General features: G+C 42.6%; 1 protein-coding gene across 6 annotated transcripts in view; it reads left to right on the plus strand.

Annotated features, from left to right (window-relative positions):
* wnk1b (WNK lysine deficient protein kinase 1b) overlaps positions 1-23,966 on the plus strand; it is a 96,849-nt gene that overhangs the window by 48,197 nt on the left and 24,686 nt on the right. For all 6 annotated transcript variants that reach the window (XM_053650752.1, XM_053650756.1, XM_053650753.1 and 3 more), the window contains 7 exons: positions 779-999; positions 2,151-2,308; positions 9,575-9,663; positions 12,734-12,953; positions 13,037-13,367; positions 13,980-14,176; positions 23,519-23,608. In XM_053650752.1, the coding sequence (XP_053506727.1) occupies positions 779-999; positions 2,151-2,308; positions 9,575-9,663; positions 12,734-12,953; positions 13,037-13,367; positions 13,980-14,176; positions 23,519-23,608 (1,306 nt within the window). The remainder of the gene's footprint in view (positions 1-778; positions 1,000-2,150; positions 2,309-9,574; positions 9,664-12,733; positions 12,954-13,036; positions 13,368-13,979; positions 14,177-23,518; positions 23,609-23,966) is intronic.

Raw genomic sequence — 23,966 nt, forward strand, 5'->3', positions numbered from 1 at the left:
ATTGATCCAGTTAACCGGTGTAATTGAATTTCCAAAAGGTCCTCTAAATCGACTATTCCATCTTCTTCCATCTGTTTCCCTCCAGTGGAAGTCTCAATGCCATCGAAGCCAACACAACAACAACACGAATGTCTTTTAACCCCCCAGAGCTGTGGCCCTTACTAACCTAATTATAACCTAATAGTACTCTCGCCTAAAATAATCATGAAGCCACACATCGTATTAGTTAGAATATCTATCACACTGTGAATATCTATCATTGCACAAACCTCAATAGATCACCAGTTTTATCTCTGCGTTTCTGCTTTTATTCCTCACGTGATCGAATTCATTTAGTCTGGCTCATGGCTGAAACGAGCGGCGATGCCAGTCACGGAGGGTTATTGAAATGACCGAGATATATAAAGACAATTTGTGATTTAAAATGGCAAATAGATATGCCTCTGCACTGAAGAACTCTCATGATACAGAGTTCCTGCTCTCGGTGCAGTGTAAGCCCATATTAACTATATAATGATGATGTATGATCACCTATACATTACGGTGAAATTCTTTTCTTCGCATGCCCCAGGAAGTTGGGGTTCGAGCGCAGGGTCAGCCATGATACAGCGCCCCCTGGAGCAGAGAGGGTTAAGGGCCTTGCTCAAGGGCCAGCAGTGGCAGCTTGGCCACACCGGGACTTGAACCCCCGACCTTCTGATCAGTAACCCACAGCCTCAACCGCTAAGCCAGCACCGGCGTTAATATTTTTATAACGTGTTCTTGTGATTGTGTGCAGGTACCTGAAGCGATTTAAGGTGATGAAGATCAAGGTCCTGAGGAGCTGGTGCCGTCAGATCCTGAAGGGCCTTCACTTCCTCCACACCAGGACTCCTCCCATCATCCACCGGGACCTGAAGTGCGACAACATCTTCATCACGGGTCCCACCGGCTCTGTAAAGATCGGCGACCTGGGCCTGGCTACTCTAAAGCGCTCTTCTTTTGCCAAGAGCGTCATAGGTACGGCCTAGGTTTAACCGTTTCGACCGTTTCTCGCTTTTCGCTGGCGCGACCGGTACGAGAGAGATCTTCGCGTCTTGTCGAGTTTTGCGGCGGCACCAGGGTTTTCCCGGCAGCCGAGTGGAGGATCTGGAGGCTTCATAGATTTCTTTTGATTGCAGGAAACCACCTTTTTTAGTTCTGCTTTCCCGCTGAAAACAATAACAAACAGCTAATTGGCTTGTAAAGCGCACTAATGAAAGCACTTTGAATTTCCATAATAGGTGGCGTTTATATTTGAAGTCTGTAATTGAATCCGTCCACATCGTGCGGTCGGCGTTAGTGTTTCGGCCGCATGGGATTCCTCTCGTGGACACCGACGCTTTGCTTCGAGGACTGTCGACTGTAACGGATAAAATACTCTCTATTGTTGTCGAATTTTTCTCCGCCTCATCACTTTTGTTTTCCTTCCCTCTCAGGAGTTTAAGATGCCGTGATATTTTAAAGCAACCTTTAAGATGACATGTCTGTTATTTTATTTTATTTTGTTCCTCTCTTCAGTATGTCTTTTGCTTCAAAATTGTAGGACTTTAAGCACAAGTGTCGTCACTGTGCTGTGTGGATTATTTAATGTACAGCAGTTCAGACAGAAAGTATATTCTAACGTGGCACTGGTAAGTTAACAAGCCCACAATAAAAAAAAAACAAAAAAAAAAACAAAAAGGTTTGAAAAATTCAAATTAAATGCAATAAATGTGTGCGAGCCCGTTTCTTTTATCAGACTTACCTGGTGCACAGAATCATCAACATATCTGATCCTAACTCGGGCACAAAAATGAGCTCATATCACTTAATTTTGCCAACATGTTCTTCGTCTGATGCCTAAAAGCCTGTCAGCTTTCTGTGCACCAGCATCTCTATGCTAAAAGAAAAAGGTCTAGCACAGCAAAACAAAACAGAGTTCATCCCCTACTTAATAACTGAAAATGGCCCCCCCTTTTTTTTTTTTTTTTTATAAATCTGTTTTCCTTCTTTCTGCTCCCCTCTGTCTTTCCTCTCAGGGAGATGCAGAGCAGGAAACGGGAGCGTTCTGACTCCTCTCCCTTCCTTGAGCCCTGCTGGGTGAGTAAAAGTGCCAGTTTCTGAGTTCTGAATGGTTCTTTTGATTTAAGGTACCCCTGAGTTCATGGCACCCGAGATGTATGAGGAGAAGTACGACGAGTCGGTGGACGTGTACGCCTTTGGGATGTGCATGTTGGAGATGGCTACCTCAGAGTACCCGTATTCAGAGTGTCAGAACCCAGCGCAAATCTACCGGCGGGTCACCAGCGTGAGTATCTCCCCTCACCTAAAACACAAGTCTGCTCACCTGTCACGGTTGTAATCTACACCCTTATAAACACTGTAGCTAATCCAAGAGGCAGGGCGTACATGTTCACCTACGTACCTCTGGAGGATTGAAAGCTCTGTCCACTAGGGGGCGGGTTCAAGCGCCGAAACGTCCCACACCAGCACCACGATACTCTCTGTCCTCTGATTTTTCAAGCGCTATACAAATAAAATGGAATTAATGATGTATCGGGCCATTCTCTTATTCCGACAACGAAGAGTGTATATATTTTTATGATCTTACCAACGAGAGAACAATGACCGCACCTGCAGGTGGGTGATGGTTTGTTCTTATCGTATCACGATACGTTTCCACGACGCACGTGGGGAAAAATGTTTACAGTTCTGAAATTTGTCCTGTTTTAGAGTACAGTGTTTTAACATCAAGTCAGTTGTAAAAATAGCCCTATTCGGATTATATCAGCGTCCGTTGGGACGTCTGTGATAAATCACTCAGTGCCTCGTCAGTGATGATAAGCGTGCGATCGGACAGAAATCAAACGACCAGAGGAGGAGTGAGTTTCTAGTGGGTTGTAATTTCAATACGAGAAGCATCCATTTTTCATTTCGCCACTCAGGAAGTGTTTAATAGCAGCAGTCGAACATCGACCCCCACGCCACGCCACCCCACCCCCAGCACGAGGTGATATCTGCATAGAAAAGCACGGGCATGTGCGTCCGGACTGAAATGATCAGACGAGCGCTGTGTCGGGGCGAAAAACAGTACGTAATTCAGCCTGTAATTTGCTCAGAGGAGGCCTGAGAAAAACACCGAGGAACTGACCCCATGTGTAAAACAGGAAATTACCCCATGTGGATTTAATACCATCAGGATAGGGCTGTAAAGAGATATTTTGATGGCTCAGAAATGTCTACTGTGGCATAATTGATCACAGTATTGTGTTTAGAAGCAGCATTGCGCTACTTCATGTGCTGCCATACTATTACAGTGCCACAGCATCTCTCTCTCACACACACACACACACACACTCGCACATTAATGTCTTTGGACAGTCGATGTGGCAAATTTCACAGCTAGTTTTAGCTAGTCACAGGGTTGTTGTTGTTGTTGTTGTTGTTGTTGTTTTGATTAAAATGTATGCAGTTATCTAAAATTGGCTCTAAAATCAAAGCTACAGGTTGTCATGGTTACAAAGGCATTATAACAAACAAACCATCAGCTTGCCCAGCACTGGATCATTGGCTAGTATCATTTCAAGGTGTTGAGCATCAGAACTCCTTCTGCTTAGGCTGCGTCTCTATTAGCGCCGTAGTTCAGTAGTCAGGGCTCTGATCAGAGAGTTGGCTGTCCTTAATTTCAAAATCCTTCCAGTGCACTGGAACGGTCACTCCGTAAAAAAAAAAAAAAAAATCCCACAATGCACCGCAAAAAACCATGGCGCATCGATGCTCACTACGTTTCCTTACCGAGTTGTTTTCTGAAACCTTCTCGGCTCGGAAACAAAATGGACGACGGACTCTCAGATAACTTCGCTTACAAATGTAAGCAGCTCGTTATCTTTGTATGATTTACTTACGTTAGCAGTTTTTAACTTCTTGACGTTCTATATATGGTTCGTTTGAGTCTAACGACTTTCAAGTGTTTTTAAAAATCCACTACGATCCTGCTTGAAGTACCATGACAGAAACGTGTGCGATTAAGCTAACAAATTGATACGACATATAATGTCAGATATCGGTCCTGCCTGTTGTTGTTAAATGCCAGTGGTGATGTTTTATAACACGAGTACGTAGTCATGTTGCTGGAAATCAGTGAGTCGTTAGTGTCCCAATGTGTAGTGAGCCAGGGTTCTTACCAAGGCCAAAACTTGTGTATACCATATACTGAGTCATGACCTAGGGAGCTAGGGAGCTAGGGAGCTGATTGAGACACACCTTGAGAAATTTAGCTACTCATGTACTCTTGTTTATGCCAAAACCATACAATTCTGAGCTTGACTGTCATTGCTGCAGCACTGGAAATAGTCTGAATATCCACCCAGAAATTTACTGGAAAACATTGAACTTTAAAAAAAAAAAAAAAAAAAAGCTGCACCAAGTCTCACTCTTTTTTTTTTTTTTTTTTTTTTTTTAAGTGCTCTTGGGATCTTTTCAAAAAGTGAAGTCACCCTGCGCTGAAAGCTCCAGACTTTCACTAACACACACTATTCTAAAAACAGTCTTGTTTTTTTCGTGTCTTTTCTTGATTTGTAATTAGCTCCTGTCCTCCATTTTAGGTTGCTTGTAATAAAATTTTTGAGAGACGTTAAAATGCTGTCGTATACCATCTGGGTTCGGTCATAATGTTAAATGTTTTTTTATGTCATGCAACGTTGGCTTCTTACTTTAGCCCCTCGTGGGTTCTTCTGACAAATCTCAATCAGTGTGTGATACCACAGCTCCAAATATCCATGTTTGTCCTTATAAACCATTTATAGATGTGCGGTGTTTATTCAAGCCCAGTGCAGCTTGTTGACCGTGAAGCTGAGACTGTGTGTGTGTGTGTGTGTGTGTGTGTGTGTGTGTGTGTGTGCTGTCCATGAAGTAGGGTGTGTGTCCAGACCATTGTTAGAAGTTGTGTAGACGTTCTGTCCTGCTCTCCTAAATAAACCCAGTCTAAATGTAGGCCTTAATGTGTGGCCTTTAATTTCCTTCCACAAAATGCTTGTTTTGCTGTTGGAAGATAATAAAGCAGACACGAGTCTGAGGAGAAGAGGCTGTTCAATCGAGTAATCATATGCTTCCAGTGTTCTCGTGGAGAATTATGAGTATTTTTGGCTGTAATCTCAAGGCACTAATGTGATCAAAACCAAGTTTCTAATCATTTCAGTTGTATAATATGTGAATCCAGAATGAATCCAGTTTTCCTGCATTTAGAATAAATAACACACACTGTGATGTTAAACTTGAGCTTGGAATCAGTCAGGTTGTGCTGTTTCGCTTTACTTCTGGATATCAATATGCAACAGGTGGAAATGAGACTAGTGGTTAGTGCAGGATACGTTGCCAGTTGGAGTCTTTGTGTTCCTTGACCGCTCCGCCGCTGTCCTCCTTTCCAATATTAAATAATGTGTTTTAGACTTCTTTCGAAGGTACGCTCTCGGAACAAATAGCTAAACATCAGAACTTTGAAACTGGAGAATGTGTAACTTTAGAAGTTGTAACTACAGAACGTGTGACTTTGGAGCTTTGAGACTTTAAAACGTGTAGCTTTTGGCACTTTGAACTTGAGAACTTTGAAACTTCAGGGCGTGTAACTTTTGGAGCTTTGAAAATTCAGAATGAGTAACTTCAGAATGTGCAACTTTGGATCTTTTTGAAATTTTGAAACTCTAAAACTTCAGAACCTGTAACTTTGGAGCTTTGAAACTTTGAAACTTTAGAGTTTCGGAACTTTAGAACAGAATAAGTGATGACCTTTGGAACACTTGGAACTTACTTGGTAACTTCACGACTTACTTTGGAACTTACTTTGAACTTTGGAACTTACTTTGAACTTTGGAACTTACTTTGAACTTTGGTACTTTGGAACTTACTTTGAACTTTGGAACTTACTTTGAACTTTGGTACTTTGGAACTTACTTTGAACTTTGGAACTTACTTTGAACTTTGGTACTTTGGAACTTACTTTGAACTTTGGAACTTACTTTGAACTTTGGTACTTTGGAACTTACTTTGAACTTTGTAACTTACTTTGAACTTTGGTACTTTGGAACTTACTTTGAACTTTGGAACTTACTTTGAACTTTGGAACTTACTTTGAACTTTGTAACTTACTTTGAACTTTGGTACTTTGGAACTTACTTTGAACTTGGTAACTTACTTTGAACTTTGGTACTTTGGAACTTACTTTGAACTTTGGTACTTTGGAACTTACTTTGAACTTTGTAACTTACTTTGAACTTTGGTACTTTGGAACTTACTTTGAACTTTGGAACTTACTTTGAACTTTGTAACTTACTTTGAACTTTGGTACTTTGGAACTTACTTTGAACTTTGTAACTTACTTTGAACTTTGGTACTTTGGAACTTACTTTGAACTTTGTAGCCTGGTACTTTGGAAATTGGAACGTTGGATCTTGTAACCTTGGAACTTTCTTTCTATTCTAAGTAAATTCTGGTAAATTCCTTTATGAGAGCTCAGACATATAATTGTTAATTTCAGACAAAAATGCATTTCATCTTTGACCAATACATATTATATAATTAAATGTATGTATATATTTGAGCAGTGTAATCTTTCTGCTGTATCTAAACTCAGGCCTCATCTCTCTCTCTCTCTCTCTCTCTCTCTCTCTCTCTCTCTCTCTCTCTCTCTGACACTTTCTTTATCACCTTTTTTTTTTGCCTTTTCATCTCTTTCTTTCTCTCTCGGTTTTTTCTTTCTTACTCTCTGTCTCTCTCTCTCTCTCTCTCTCTCTCTCTCTGTTTTTTTCTTTATTTCTCTCTCTCTCTCTCTCTCTCTCTCTCTCTCTCTCTCTCTCTGTTTTTTTCTTTATTTCTCTCTCTCTCTCTCTCTCTCTCTGCCCTCTCTGACACTTTCTTTATCACCTTTTTTTTTTTTTTGCCTTTTCATCTCTTTCTTTCTCTCTCGGTTTTTTCTTTCTTACTCTCTGGCTCTCTCTCTCTCTCTCTCTCTCTCTCTCTCTCTCTCTCTCTGAATGCCGCAGTCTTTATGCAGAAACAGTAATGTTTCAGCTGCTGAATCTCGGCTCCCAGCCTCTGAGAGCTCGCGTGAGAGACAGCAGAAAGTTCTAGCCCGGCCTCCGTGTGGTTCGAGGCGTGTCGCAGCTTCGTACTTGTCAGGACTTTGCGATGAAAGACAGACAGACGGGTGACGAGATCAGTTATCCTTCTTCACCTTTTCCGCACACAGGACGCTCGTGACATGGCCTGGATTCTGCTGCTCTGTCTCGATGTCTTTCACATGCACGTTCAGACTCCAGGCTTTTCAGTCCGCTCCCAGCCAACAGCGCAGAGATGGCAGCAAATGAAAACCGATGCAGTCCGAGGCCATTTAAAGATTCGCGATCTTGACTTGACTCCTCCGACACATCTGTTCCTCCCAGCCCCCTCGGAGACCTGTTATGTAAACGGATTTCTCATTTTGAAGTGATTTAGAGTGTTCTTTTGTACGGGAGAAACAATTTTATCCCTTAATCCGAATGGTTCTAGTGGATGTCCAAACAGGAAATCTGTATTTATCTGCGTATTTACTTGCCTTCGTGTTTATAAACGTTTCATAAAGAAGGCTTTAGCGAGGGTTATGTAAGCATTAATAGGAATAATATAATTTCTTACCAAACTGCCCAAAAACACGGAGGAAGAAGAAGAAGAAGAGAATTGGCGTATCCTGATTGAGCAACATCAGTCTTCCAGCTACCTAAACACAGCAGTGCGCTAATTTGGCTCGCTAAACTAAACTCCAGCAATAACTATTGAACTTGACCGAGCTTTGCTGTCTAACGAATACTAATTAAATCAGGCTCACATTCTAAAAACACCTTCTTCAGATCTTCTCAGATTCAGACTGTGTGTCTCACATTTTCCTGGGATTTTTTTTTAATGACATTTAATGACAGCGTTTTAATAAGAGGCTCTCTACGAGATCTGACAGTTCGACTCGGACTCAGTCATTCGGAGATAACGTCCGAGTTATTTTAGGCCCTCGTTCTCATGGAAACCGCTTAATCCGACAGACCCTTAAACACAATTATGTCGCGCGCCGCTCGAACGAACCCGAGCGGAAAATAAAACTATTACACGGGAAGTACAAAGCGAGATCCGCGACTCGTAATTGCTTTTGCGAGTTTTCTCAGTCAGTCTCCACCTTCGAGTCCGCCACCAACTTTCCCGCGTGTTCTCCTCCCTTTACTTTCAGAAGTAGAGGAAATTGATTAGCTGTGATCGTTCTTCGTCATGTCGGCCTGGGAAAAAGCACGAAGCAGCGTGCGTTCGGATTAAAAGGACCACGTTCTCTGCGTGCGTCCGTATTAATCACCTTGTTATTGCAGTGCTTTGGCCTTTCTGACTTAATTGCATTAGATCAAAGTTCATCATCCTTAAATTTGCTTGGCGTTGGAATCTGACTGCCTGGACATGCTTATATAAGCCCGAGACAGAGTCGGAATTGTAAACAGTGCAGCAGACTAGAATAACGCAGCGTATACCCGTCGGCACTCTGTGTACCAGGTTATCTCCGGTAAGTTCCTCAGATCTTTTTGACGGCTTTGTTTCGTCTTGCTTCGATATCGAAGGATTCAGAGTGCCGGTCATACTTGCTTACTGGGATAAAACTACCAAGCAGCAAAGAATTCAGAATGTTTTATTTCTAAGAGGGAACGTTTTTCCTATTTTAGAACGAAATCCACATCCGTATTTCCTCGTGGTTCTTTTAACGACAGATTGTGAGGGCTCGTAATGGTTTTACCGGTTCAGGGTGTAATAATGTGCAGTTCATTGCCCCGACCCAAACTCAATTACACCGCACAGCTTCACTAATCGCGTTCACTAGCGGCTCAGCGCGGCTTTCGTCTGTCCACGGCCCGGCCTCTGGACCGAATCGGTTCGAAAAGCAGCCAGAAAACCCGTCTTCGTGCCCGGACGTCAAATTAGAACTGTCTCTGTATTTACCTTCAAGTGCGAACGCTAGACGTTTTGCGTTTGGGTGTTGGTTATGACATGTCACACAGTGCAAAGTGCAAACATCGCCTATTGTGTAGCCGACGAGGAAATAAAACCATTCTGATATGGTTCCGTTTTTGATAGATTAATAACGCCACCATTTTTAAATCGCGCTCGAGCAAAAATTTAGTGCTACGGTTCACTTGTAGTTTGTAACAAAGCAGCAGTTATACGTTGGGTTTTCCTGCAGGACTTCTCGAGTGCCGTGACCACCTCTGTTTATAGGAGGTTTAACTTGACAGCATTCAGCAGATGTTGACTTACAGAAGTGATTTGTGGTCTCCGAGTAAAACAGATCCTCATGATTGTATAAATAGATCAGGGTCTAAGAGTACTCTCGAGCTAAAGCCCTGTTAGAGAGGGGTCAACATTTTTCTTTTCTTGAACATGAATTCCTAGTTATTTAAGTGTTCGAGGACCTTCGGTCTGTGACTCGGGTGTTCGGACAGCCCGGGTTCCTGTCTCTGAGATCTGACATATTTGATTTGTTATTAATGGTCTTATCTCTGTTTTCACTGTGCAGGGTGTGAAGCCGAGCAGCTTTGATAAGGTGGCCATACCCGAGGTGAAGGAGATCATCGAAGGCTGCATTCGACAGAACAAAGACGAACGGTAAGCGGTTGTTTTCTCGCTTTTTGGAGATTCTGATATCAGTGGGGAAGGCAGAGGGGGACGGCAGCGGGAGGAATTACGAGGTGTGTTGGAGTAGAAGTGGTTTGCTCCTTGGAGCTGATGATCAGCACCACACACACACACTCGCAGGTTTGGGCCGGGGTCTGGCAGAGCACAGTCTTAATCACACTCGTCATTTGTAGCGAGTATTTTGAAGGTCGAAATGAAAAAGGAGTATAAGGAGTAAAAAGAAGAGGTTTTTTTTTTTCTTGGCGATGTGAGTATTCAATTTCAGTAACTCGCACACAAATAAAGTATAAGTACACCCAAAATAATACTTAAGTGTAGTACCAAAAGCACACGTATTTTGGTGTCCCTTACTGTAATACTTCTCATATTTTTATATTCCCTTCTCCTGTTCTGTGAGAAATCACTATAGTCCCAACTCACGGACTCTTACCTCGCACAGGAAAAGTCCAAAATGTTAAGATCAGTACATTTTTTTAATAATACGTGTATATAGGGGTATTTTTGCGCGCGCACACACACACGCACACACATTTTGTTTACTATGGGTCTAATAACTGGTGCCGTGGATCGGTATGGGGTCGATACCTGCAATAACGATAATAAAATTAAACTAGTGAATTGCAGATTGGAGTAAAGAAATGAATTTGATCCAGTCCTGTTAAAAACGGAAAAGACTGGAATCGAGAACTGGGTTTGAAAAAGATATTTTTTAGAAATCATAATGCTGTATTTCTACCTTTTTTAATTTTATTAACTTTATGATAGATGAGTGTTTGTTTTTTTTTTTTTGTATGAAACAGTTCAACCGTATTAAAAAAGCTGTAACACTTGTGTAAGTCGTGTTTTTGGCCAGGTCTTTTTTTTTTTTTCTCCTGGTTTTAAGAACAAAAAAAAAAAAATCGGCCGATACTCAGGGTTTCGGTATCAGACAAGAGAAAGTGGTGTCTCTAGATCTAATGGATGACTATATAATGCTACAAATTCCTTATAATACAGAAAAACCTTTCAAAAAAAAAAAAAGAAAAGTTTTGCACGAATTGCTATTGGAAAAAAAAATCAGGCTTGAGCATATTCTCGTGCGTGTGAGAGAGAGAGAGAGAGAGAGAGCGAGGACAGTATTTTGCTGATACACCTGATTATTTGCTGATTATTACAGCTAATGACTTACGGGGATTTTTCCAGCGTGGACGTATTTATACAAAACATGAATATCCTGAGCTTCATCTTTTTTCGAGATCTTATCTTTCAGGTTCGTGTTTTCTGTCTCCGTTAGTCGCAGCCATATTAATGTAGCTAAAGCCGAGACGGATATCTCGACGGTGCTGACCTGCCGAGCCGATTTCCTACAGTGGGAACCTTAAAGCTGACTCAACACTGAAAAACTGCGCAGACCTCCTGAGCAATAAAGGCTTTTCAGTTCTCACCCGGAAGCTTTTGTCCAGTGTGGTCTCCCCCTGTCGAGTTACTCGCGCTCTTTAGACACACCGGTATTAGATTTGTCAGTGGCGCGTGTCGTTTCGTAGCCGTATTGATGGAGTTATGTTGTTAGACCGCTGTGCTGATTTCATTTAGAAGCCCATGTGGTTCGTCTTGACTGAAAGCCACCACGGCTCGGTGTTTCTCCAAAGAGTCTTTGTGACACGAGCTAACTGCTTGTTCTATCCTTGCTTTGGCACGTGCTGGGTGTAAAAGTTTGCACACCCTTACCTTGGTGGTGTCTCGGTGTACGTTTCTTTCATTTCTGAACACTTCATCACTGTCGATAATGATGTCCATATTATTCCTCTTTCCAGTCAATGCTTTCTCTTTTAGGTCTGATTTCGGCTGTTTTTATTTATTGGTTTGTTGTTTTATTTATTTATTAAAACTCACACAGTAAACTGTCCGCTTTGTCGTTAATAAGACACCTTAATGAGGCACGTTTAAATATATTAACTAGAGCATGTCAAGAGGGGTGCAAACTTATGAGCTCGCTAACGAGTATAATTGCTGACCTGGACTCGGTTGCTGTAATGTTCTGGCCGTGTGTTGTAACAGTATTTAGTAAATGAATATGGAATGCTAAATGTTAGACTTTTTCTTCTGAATCATGACGTACTTTTATTCAGTGGTTTTTACTCTTTTTTATTATTATTTATTTATTTATTTATTTTCCCGCCCTCAAACATGTAGTTTTAAATTTTTCCCTCAAACATGTAGAAGTTTCATGTGAGGAATTCGGCCCGTTCGGAAAAGTTTGAAACTTTCCTCCTCGTGAAACCGGTTGAGATTATCGTAAGTGTGTACGAAATAAAAAAGTTGAGACTTTAACATGTACGATAGTTTTCTAGGGTAGGATTGATGGGACAGGATAGGACTTCTTTAACACATTTTCTTGTTTCTTCCAAATTTCCATATTTATATTGTGGATGTCTTTTGTTATTCTAATTTAGTAAAAGTGAAGAGTAATGATCAGGCGCGCGGAACTGTTCTCTCGGCGTAATATTTTGGGGTTTATACAGATATCTCTGTGGCTGATGCCGGGTACACCCTAGACGATTTATTTATTTTTTTATTTTTATCTTCACTGATTTGAAACTGTGGGAGACCACAGACATAAGGACGGTTTCAACCGATTCTTAAGATTGTAAATCCAACGAACGGCGCACGCGCTAGACGATTCGGCCAGACCGCGAGACCACACTCCTGTCGATTGTGGTAACGATTTCACGGACACGAGGTCTCACAGAAACTTCAGAAGACGATATCACTTCTGAGGCTCCGACTCAATCCAGAGCAGTAAAATAACCGTAGTGACACCACACAATTGAGGATTTTTCGGACCAAAACTCGATAGCGACAAACCTCGAATCAGGCCACGCCCCAAACCCCATCCCCGGGGTTTTGGTGAGGGTGTAAATTGGGCTTAAAATATTCAAGTGTGTGGCCGGTCTAACCCAAGTCATGTGAATATTACTTTTTGTTTATTAAGTTGTCTGGGTTAACTTTAGTGCAATTTATCTTTCCATATTATCTGCATGTCTCTCTCTCTATGTCACAGATATGCTATCAAAGTCCTGCTGAACCATGCCTTCTTCCAAGAGGAGACGGGAGTGCGGGTGGAACTGGCTGAGGAAGACGATGGGGAAATGATCGCGATCAAACTCTGGCTGCGCATCGAAGACGCCAAAAAGCTGAAAGGCAAATATAAGGACAACGAAGCTATCGAGTTCTCCTTTGACCTCCTTAAGGATGTTCCTGAAGATGTGGCCCAAGAAATGGTGGGTTCCTCAAAGGTTTCTGTAGGTCCAAGCTGCGTGTTTATGAATCCAACATGCCGATGTGCGCTTTTCTGCGTCCACAGGTCGAGTCTGGATACGTGTGCGAGGCCGACCACAAGACCATGGCCAAGGCCATCAAAGACCGCGTGTCACTGATCTGCCGTAAACGAGAACAGAGAAAGTTAGTTCGAGAGGAGCAGGAAAAGCGCAAACAGGAAGCTGATCAACAACAACAACAACAACAACAACAACAACAGTTGAGCGAGTCTCAGAAGGCCTTGTATTTCGGACCTCCAGGAACTCCAGGAGCCACTCAGACTCCGTGCAGCCTGCAGCCACCCACTCCCGGCCCTGGACAGCTGGAACCAGACGAGTGTGAAGTAGACCAACACCAACAGCTGCAGTACCAGCAAGGTGCCATCTCCTGTACATAACAGTAGTGAAGCTTAACCATCCTCTGATGTCTAGCGCACATGGGCTCATCGCTTACCTTCTGTCGAAAATAAATCTCGCTGTTCGGGGTACTGTAGATCTGAATCCAAAAGAGCGAGCACAGAGTAAAAACAGATCTAACATACAAGTGTGTACTAAAGTGGTATTGAATTCCCAACATGTCCTTAATGGAATTCTTCTGTCGCTGAATCTTAAATACATTTACGAGTCTAATGTTGAACTACACTGTGTAGTGAACCGGAAGCCATTTTTGAAACGTATTAAAACAGTCAGTATGGAAAGTCGAAGATGGCCGATCTATCCATCAAGGCTAGGCTAAGAAAAGTGAAATGTCTTCTCAGGGTGTTCTTTGCTTAAGGATTTTCCCCCTTCTGTAGATTGTGTGTCACATATTCGGACACGTCTTGAGTATTTACTCCGTTTTATTTTTAAAATCCGAATGCTAATTTTTTTAAAAGAATTTAACAGCAGCCCTAATCCTTTCCGAACGTCCTAGTTCTCAAAGTTAATTGGACTCGAGATATGGACGGTCGCATTTATTATTTGCGTCACGCTGTACTTTTCTCTTTCCAGCTGAAGGTACGGTGGAGAGCGGACAGGGTTCATCCGTCTTCTCCGAGACGCCGCTGAGTCAGCTCACCATGTCTTATAGTTCTCCTGCAGCATCTCATCAGAGCCCCCAGCAGCAGCAGCAGCAGCCTGCACAACCCTCCTACCCCACTGCCTCGCAAACTACCCAGCAGCACCCTGCATTCCCCTCGCAGCCCATGGTAAGACTCACAATCACAGAAAAAAGAAGCAGAGCAGCTTAGTATAGAGCAGATAGCTTCTGAATCTGACTCGGTGGTGTTTTACTTCCCATCATGCAGCCTGTTCTTGTTATGCTCCAGAGCAGCAGCAGACCCAGTAATTAATCAATTTGCAAGCTATTTTCTGACAAAACAGTGATTTAAGGTTTTACTTTAGCTCGTAGCCCATACGTTAACCCCTTAAACGTCCTGCTTATTATTCACTTTATTTAACTTAAGGCATATTTTTTTAGTAGCTGCCACTGATAGGAAATGGATATAGCAATAGAGCCGAGTCATCATTTAATGCGTTTTACATATCTGTCACAGTAGTTGATCAGGAGAGTGTACATGAAAGCATTGGGGTTGGGACAGGATCCAAATCATACCTAGTGCAAAGTAAACCGGAGCTTTTTGAGATCGGCTGCCGGGTTTTATAAGAAACGAGGCACTTCAGGATGGTAACAGTATCCCTGCGTTACATCAGGCTATTTCACACCTTCTCTGTTGTTGATTATTTTCCTATAACAGCGCTCCACTGAGCGTTTTACTCCTCTTACACCACCGCAATTTAGGAAAGATTACCGATTAATGATGATGTGGAATTCCACAAAACAAATACGCTTAAAGTTACAGCTTTACCTCTGATTGTTGACACTGGAGACTCCTTCCAAAAAGAATAGTATCCTTACACACACAAAAAAAAAACACAATTTCAGTAATTACGTTGTTGTTGTTGTTGTTGTTTTTAACGTGTTTACAAGGCTCTTCCACCGCTGTATAAGTGAAGTTTCCTAAGTATAAAAACGGAAACGTGCGATTTGTCTTGCTGCGGTCAGAGCTGCTGTTATAGAAAAACATCAACACCTTCTGACCAATCAGAACTGACGAATCAAAGGCGCCGCCATATAAAAGCAATTAAACGACAGATCTTTACAAATTATGATCAAATGTATTATTTATTAATATAAAACAGAGACGGGGCAGAGAATCTCGAGTGATTATCCAAACATGCTTATGAAGAACGCTTATGGGAAGCAACGTGAGACCAAGTTCGACGTAATATCGCTGTACGGTCTCCACCCCGAACCTCTTTATCATGATGAAAAGCTAGAATTTCTCTTGGGAGGTTACGCGGTTCGAGATAAACTCGCTATATAAAATGGGTATTGCGAGAATTAGCCCTACGAAAACCACAAAGCGTATACGTTAAAGAGAAAGGAGTTAATAGGATACTAGACTCAGGATTAGATGAGATCCGTGTGCATCATGAATGCTGCTAATTTGGTTGTGTGAATGTTTGTGATGCATGGCTTAACCACCGGTTTTCTTCTTGTGCTGTGGTAACGTGTGGTTTGTTTGAGGTTGTTTGCACTTGTATAGCGCTTTACACTGTTTCTCATTCACCCATTGACACACATAGATACACACACACACACACACACACACGCACACCAATGGCTGCAGAGCTGCCGTGCAAGGCGCTAGCGTGCCATCGGGAGCAACTTGGGGTTCAGTGTCTCGCCTAAGGACACTTCAGCACGTGGGCCAGGAATCGATCCGCCAACCCTACGATTAGTGGACAACCCGCTCTAGCACCTGAACCACAGCCACGCCCTGGTTTGTTTATAAGGAATGATGCCTGTGAAAGATAGCAAATCTATTGACCAATAAAACCTCAAAAAAAAAAACCCACTCCAATTGGTTTGCTTTCAAATGGGTCATTCTCTCTCTCTCTCTCTCTCTCTCTCTCTCTCTCTCTCTCTCTCTCTCACACACACACACACATTATCGTTATATATATCGCTCCTGTGCACTCTCATGCTGGCTCTCCTCCACATTCCCACACTCTTTATTTTCTACATTGTTTATGAGTTCCTTGTTTGCGTAATGTTTGGTTTATTGATCCACTTTGAGTTTTATTTTTTTGTTTTTTTTGTGAGAGACAGCAGTGTTGTGTCGAGTGCCAGACTCCCATCAGTTCACCCCTGAGTGCCTACGCTATCTCTCTCTCTCTCTCTCTCTCTCTCTCTCTCTCTCTCTCTCTCTGTCTCTCTTTTTCTTTTTTTCTTTCGGAGTCCAGATTATCACGTCCTCTATCAAATCAGACACTCGCGTTTTTTTTATTCTTGCCCTCGGAGACGTTTCTGAAATTAAATTATTCGTGCCGTTCTGTGAGCTTGGGGACTTCATTAAGCATCTAATATTTTTGTCATCCATAATTATTTTGACATAATTACATCGTTTTTTTTTTTTTTGTATAAAAAGAACATAGGCATTGAATTTGATTTGCTGTTGGGTAAACTGTTATTTTATTTTATTTTTTGGCTAAAATATTCTAAAATATATCTTCAGTTTCTTTTCATTTCTCTTGCTTTGCTTTAATGCTTTTTCAGGATTTTATAAAACACCTATTTTGGAATTTTTTCAAAGTGTTTATTTTAGTGCTCTTGAGGTTGTTTGCTATGATAATCTGGAAATATCAAATACAGCACCCTCCACTAATATTGGCACCCGTGGTAAATATGAGCAAAGAAGGCAGTGAAAAAGTCTCGTTATTGTTTAAACTTTTGATCTTTTGTTTCACAAAAATATCAGACAATTGCAAACAAAACAGGTTTATCCAAAAAAAATTTTTGTTAAATATAGGTGTATAATGATTATTGGCACCCCTATGAATTCATGTGAGAGAAATATATTTGAAGTATATTCCCATTGATATTTTACATTTGTTTAGTACACCTGGGTGACTAGGAACAAGAAATTGTTCATCCATGACTTCCTGTTTCACAGGGGTATAAATATGAGGTAACACACAGGTTAAATTCCCTTAGTCATTCATAACGATGGGTAAGAGCGAGGAATATAGCTGTGATGTGCTGCAAAATCTTGTTGAGCTTCACAAAATGGGGCGTGGCTATAAGAAAATAGAACAAGCATTGAAAATGCCCATTTCCACCATCAGGGCAAGAATTAAGAAGTTCCAGTCAACTGGAAATGTTATGAATCGACCTGGAATTGGACGAGTGTCTATATCGTCTCAACACACTGTGAAGAGGACGGTTCGAATGGACAAAAAATCTCCAAGGATCACAGCTGGAGAATTGCAGAAGTTAGTTGTGTCTTGGGGTCAGAAAGTCTCCAAAACTACAATCTGAAGTCACCTACATCACCACAAGTAGTTTGGAAGGGTTTCAAGAAAAAAGCCTCTACTCTCATCCAATAACAAACTTGAGCGTCTTCAGTGTGCCAGACACTACTGGAACTTCAAATGGGATCGGGTTCTCTGGTCAGATGAAACCAAAATAGAGCTTTTTGGTAATAAACACCAGAGGTGGTTTTGGAGCACACAGAGAGGTAGCCATATGGAAAAGTACCTCATGCCCACGGTTAAATATGGAGGTGGATCTTTAATGTTTTGGGACTGTTTTTCTGCCAGAGGACCTGGACATTTTGTTAGGATACATGGCATCATGGACTCTATCAAATATCAACAGATATTAAATGAAAACCTGACTGCCTCTGCCAGAAAGCTTCAAATGGGCCGTGGTTGGATCTTCAGCAGGACAATGATCCAAAACGTACATCAGAATCAACACAAAAATGGTTTACTGACCACAAAATCAAGGTCCTACCATGACCATCCCAGTTCCCTGACTTGAAAATGAAGAGGAGAGTCCACCAGCGTGGACCTCGAAATGTGAAGGATCTGGAGAGATTCTGTATGGAGGAACGCTCTCAGATCCCTCACCATGTATTCTCCAACCTCATCAGGCATTATAGGAGAAGACTCAGAGCTGTTATCTTGGCAAAGGGAGCTAGCACAAAGTATTGACTAAAAGAGTGCCAAGAGTATTTTTGTGTAACAAAAGATCAAAAGGTTAAACAATAAAGACAATCTTTCACAGCCTTCTTTGCTCATATTTACCAAGGGTGCCAGTATTAGTGGAGGGAAGTGTGTATCTGAGACATGTGGTGCTGACTTGTTCATTGAGAAACTGATGATGAGTCTGGAAGTCTGCGTCGCACTGATGTTTTCTAACGTTTGATATTCACTTGCTCAGTTGTATTCATTGTTATTTCTGACATGTTATTTGTTGTATTTTTCTTTTTTTTTGTATTTGTCCTTGTGTTTCAATGGGTTCTTTCTAATTTCCATTTTGTTCTGTGCTATAAAATGTCTTAACAGCACTAAAAATGTTTTCTTAAAGTTAAAAAAAAAAAAATGCACTGTGTAATATATAATACGTTAACTCTTTAAATATCGGTCATCGTTTTAGAAGTGTGGTAGTGCTGATATTCGGATTTTTCAGTGGTCTTTAAAAACATTTATTTTTACAACATTTTTTCCCCTCTCTCTCTCTCTTTTTTTTTTTCTTTTTCTTTTCTTTTATTTATTTTATAAATGACAGGTGGATTTAAAGTATCTCCAAAATGAAGCTTATGTTAGCGTTCATTATTCAGTGTGTATTCTTACCGAAATGAATTCAGGCTGAGTATCTGTGTGTGAGGATTCATATTCTGTTCACGTCCGTCTCTGTATTAATGTTTTACCTTCTATTCTTCATGACTTTTATGTTTCCGTTATTTATCCATTTTCCTCTGTTGCATTAGATCTTCCGTGTGTTTACATTTCTACCCCCTCCTCCGCCTGCAGCCTTCTCCACCTCCCGCAGCGCGTCGTGGTCGTAGCATGTCCGTTTGCGTGCCCTGCTTACCCTGTGCTCCTTCTCCATCGTACCCTCCCAAGCTTCCCTCCACTCCTCCTCCGGTGCTCTCGCCCAGACCGGGGATGTCAGACGCCGAGACGTTCGCCGGCCGTCTGTCCAAGGCGCTGGAGAGCGTGTTACCCCGGCGCCGCGCCAGCCTCCCAGCACTCTTTGCCAGCCCTGTATGTTAGTGTGTCTGGGTGAAGCAGGAGCATCCTGATGGGTCAGGCCTGCCTCGGCGGCATACACACGCACCGGCATCCGACATTAGAGAACCGGCGGCCGCAATTAGACTTCATTTCTTTAATTCTAAGACCTATTTTAGGTCCTATTTAAGAGTACAAATCATACATAAAATGAATGGTTTTATTTCTTTATTATTATTGTTGTTGTTGTAACTAATTCACTCACAACTCACATTTCATTAGTGGTCTATCGTAATAATTCAACTACAGTTGAATTAAATATTCAGTATAATTGTTCCTCTATATTTTTCTTTGTGCTTGAGCACTGTGCTTTTCTCACAGAGGTGGTGTCTTTCCCTTTAATGCAGCATCCACTGCCATTTTTCAGATTAAGGCACACCTCAATGGCCGCCTGCCTCAGTGACACAGCACATTCAGTCTAAATAACTGAACAGTTTTAACCCTCATGTTCATTACTTAGAACGTTATCTCTCACCGGCCCACTTAGATAAAAAAAAAAGAAAAATACATTTGTTTTAAACTACCTCATATGTCCTTTTTTCCCACCTGATATCAGGAAGGAGTACAAATAGGAAATGAACACATTAACATTGTCTTTTTAGTTCATATCTGCACACGTTTTTTTTTTTTTTTTGTTTCAGTTTAAATCTCTAGGGAGAAAATAACCCAGAAAATCAAAAACAAATGTTAATATAAATAAACAGGCGAAAATCATTTCTAGGTCATTTTGACTCGAGCAGACCGTAAGAGTTTATAAGCATCGTAAATGAGTGAGTCTTAGAAAAGTGAGCTGTAAGTCCTGTGTGTGTTTCATATCTGGAGCACCGATATATATATATAGAGATATATATAGATATAGAGATATATATATAGAGATTTATATATATATAGATACACATAGATATATACATACATATATATATACACATAGATGTATACATACATATATAGGCACACACCTTAATCTTTGAACTTATTTGGACTGTGACGGTCACCCGGTTTTACTGACCAGGCCCAGAATGTTAGAAAGCACTTCGTACTACGCATACGTGTAAAAGTCTTCACGTGGAGTAGTATCTGCAGATCGAATGGTATAAAGTGAAAATCTGCATTTCGATGCTTTCAGGTGCTTGTCTGCCTGACGGTCCCAAAGCCGACCCACCTCGAGCGCTCCTTTTCACATTAAATACAGACGCTTGGAGGTTTTGCGTTCTTCTGGAAACTAGGACTGACTGCTGCTCCCCTGGTGGATGTATTTTTATCACCAGAGCATCAGCAATCAGCAAAAGCTGGAGCTGCGCAACCGTTACCATGTCTGTATTTAATTTCACACCTATATACTGCGACAGTACGTTCCTGCTTTTAAGTGTATTTCGTATCTCTGTGCTACATTCTTGAGGTTTCTTTGCTTTGTGATGAGTTTACCTGCTGTATTATTTCTCTGTATTCTCTCTCTCGTCCGTGTTTCGTTTCTCTTGCTCTTTGTGTATTTGAATGATGCTGCATTTCTTCTGCTACCTCACTACGATGCCATGTGTTGTTATTGTCACTTTAGCCGCAGTCTCTGGCTCAGCCGTATAGCGGTGGAGGGGGCTCGGGTGTGTCTGACCCGCCGCTCTCTTTCCCCTCCATCCCCGAGCGGCCCATCTCCTTCTCCCCGCCGCCGTCCTGCCCACCCAAAGGCTTCAACGTGCAGCGCCGCAAGAGCACCTCCATCTTAGAGGCCCATACGCGCCACTTTCAGCCAGCCTACCGCAGCTACGGGAGCAGCCTCCAACCGTTCTCTAGCGTCGACGCTCATGAGCCGTCACACTTCCTGCTGCCGAACATAGCGGCTCATAGACTGGCCGAGCAAATGCAGGCTTCAACGGAGTCCTTACACAGCTACAAGGACATCCGGATGGAGCAGGAGGAGGCCGTGCGCAGACTGAGTCTCAACCAGGCCGTCCTGCTGGACCATTTGGAGGCCATGGCGTACAGTGGATACCCGATAACGGCACATCAGCTCAACCAGCTCACCTTCCACCAGCAAATGCAGGCTGCTGCTGCTGCGAGCCTGGCGTACGAGAGCCCTCAGCCCTGCCCGGGCTACTTACACCCACACGTCCCGAGCCTCATGCGCCTGAACCACAGTCCCATCCCTCAGCCGGCACCTGGTAGCATGGCCCAAGAAACCTGTTACCAGCCTCACCCGTCATTTCCTCATTCTGCTCCCCCAGTACTGGCACACACTTCTGATCCTGGCCCTGCCTTCGAGTTCCACACGCACAACGTCCAAGCAGAGCCGGGAACGCTGGCTGCGAGGCTGTTCCGAGCCCGGCGCGGCTCCATGGAGCTCAGTCTGGAAGAGGTGTCAGGAAACGCGGCACCGTGCAGTCGGCTGCAGCCAGTGACCGAGGAACTGGGGAGCTACATGAGCCCGGAGATGCCACTGCCTCCAGGAAGCCTGCTGTTGCTCCACACTCAAAAAGAGCGCAGCCCGGATCCTTCCAGCGACTCGGTGACATCTGACACTGGAGACTTTCACTCACCGCCTCTGCCGCACGCAGGACGCCCGTGTCTGGATGCCTCGCTCGCTCAGTCCATCCCCCAGACATCCGAAAGGGGGAGCGGAACATGCGAAGGCCATCCTCCCACTCACCAGTCTTATCTCTTCATCCCTCCGTCTGAGCCATTCAGCTCTAATATCAGCACTCTACAGAGCGCCTGGGCCCGACAAACCACCATCCAGCCTCCTGAGCTTTCCTACCTGGAGACTGCTCTGAGCCTACAGGGTTCTGCTTTGGTGATTACACCCAAACGCTTCTTCTTACTCTCCTCCCTAACCCCCCCATTCTCTCTCTCTCTCTCTCTTTTTTACCTGATTCAGTTTATCCCTGTGGTTGTGGTTTTAACCCTCTCCAGCCGTGCATAGCTCAATACAAGTTTATAATTTATGCGGGGACTCTTTGGGCAAAGTGCAAGTAAACCTGCCTTCTGAAATCTCCTTGTCTTTTTTCAGACATTTATGTGGTTGTTTTTTTTTGTTTTGTTTTGTTTGTTTGTTTGTTTTGTTCTTGTTTAACAGACAGTTGTTGCGTTGTCCTTTCATTTGTCTCGTTTGTTCTTTTAAGTTTTCATAGGAGTAAGTACTATTTTGTGTGTATGTTCATATCAGCAGATATATGACGTGTGCGTTTGAAGATATATGGTCTATCTCATCTTCACTGTATATCTGTAACACTAACATGCAAATTCAAAGTTGAATGGAGCCCCTTACCCCCGAGGGGAGCGTTTTTTTTTTATTTTACGTATACATTTATTCACAAATAAGTGAACGGATGAACGGTAAATTGTGACGCGGGAGAGGGATCCAGAGGAAACGGAGAATTTGCATTTTCAAACACATGCAGACATACAACAAAAATTGGGGGTTTGAGCAGGTTTACTTCTCCACGTTATATTCCCTTTACCTGCTTTTGTAATATTGCAGCTTGTCATTTCAGCCATATGGATTTGTTTTTCTTTCTTTCTTTCTTTCTTTATTTTTCAATCTATTGATTATTAATAACTCCTGCTTTTCTAGAGCAGGTGCCTTGTAGTTGGCTGGAAATGGTTAAAACGGTATAATTAAGCTTATTAAGATTGTGTTGAGGACACATACAGTGATGAAGAATTTGTATCATTTGTTATTGTAATGGGTTTCGGTTTGCCTTCAGTTTGAGAGTCGGTTCATGTTAACCCTTAGAAATCTGACATCAGTGCTGTCCTGCAATTCCATTTCTCGCTTCGTCTTTTTTTGTTGTGCTTTTTTTTTTTTCCATCTTATCTGCTTGGGGAATTTTATGTTTATTTTTTTTGCTTCTGTACAGCTCTTTGATAGGAGGCAGAAGGCCAAGGTAAGGCAAACTGCCATGTGCAACTATACTTGTACGCTCCGAGGGAGAGGCAGGGAGACAAGTATACTTGCTTACAGCTTTCTAAGGGTTCATTCTCTCACACCCTTCCGTGATGGAAAAGTGTGTAAGCTAGCGTAATCCGAATGTGTTCCGGGATGTGTTTACAGCAGCACCGAGCACAACCTGCGCACGTTTTCAGTGCTAACAGTCACTTAAAGCTCTGAATCATCTTAGAGTTCCACATGCATGAAGCCCTACTCACTCCCAGACTAACACGTGATGCCGTCCGTGTGTGAAATGTTCGAGGCATGTACCAAGAGCGAGGTCTCATCTGAGCGCCTCAGTGGTTCCTCAGAAGGGTCACGCTTTGTGTATACATGTCTTTTAATCCATGTCAGTTATCTGGTTTGTAACGACCGTTATTCTGACTATGAATTTTTTTTTTTTCTTTTTGTTTGTATCTGTTTCCACCGCTACCATCTTTCTCTTCCTCCATTCCTATTTTTCTGTCTCTCGCTGTCCATACTGTAGCAGGCTCCGCCTCCCCAGTCCAGTACGGCTCTTCCGATGGTCTCCACCAGTGCCCAGGCCGCACCCTGGAGCGACCCGGTCAATCCACAGGTATGAAGACTTACTGCATGTTTCTCCAGTTTAGTTATTAAAGAGGCCAGTCTGGGCAAAAGCAAAGAAAATGCACTTTTTTTTTATTTTTTCTTCTTTCTCTGAATTCTCTCCTGCGTGTGAAAGCTGTCTCTCGCTCTCTCTCGCTCTCTCTCTCTCTTTCTCTGTCTCTCTATATCTCCCCCTCTCTCTAGCTCTCGCTTGCTCTCTCTCCCTCACCCCCCCTTCTCTCTCTCTCTCTTTCTCTGTCTCTCTAGATCCCCCCCCCTCGCTTGCTCTCTCTCCCTCACCCCCCCCCTTTCTGTCTCTCTATATCTCCCCCCCCTCGCTCTCGCTTGCTCTCTCTCGCTCACCCCTC

Source organism: Ictalurus furcatus, chromosome 19, assembly GCF_023375685.1.
Source record: "Ictalurus furcatus strain D&B chromosome 19, Billie_1.0, whole genome shotgun sequence".
Classification (NCBI taxonomy): domain Eukaryota; kingdom Metazoa; phylum Chordata; class Actinopteri; order Siluriformes; family Ictaluridae; genus Ictalurus; species Ictalurus furcatus.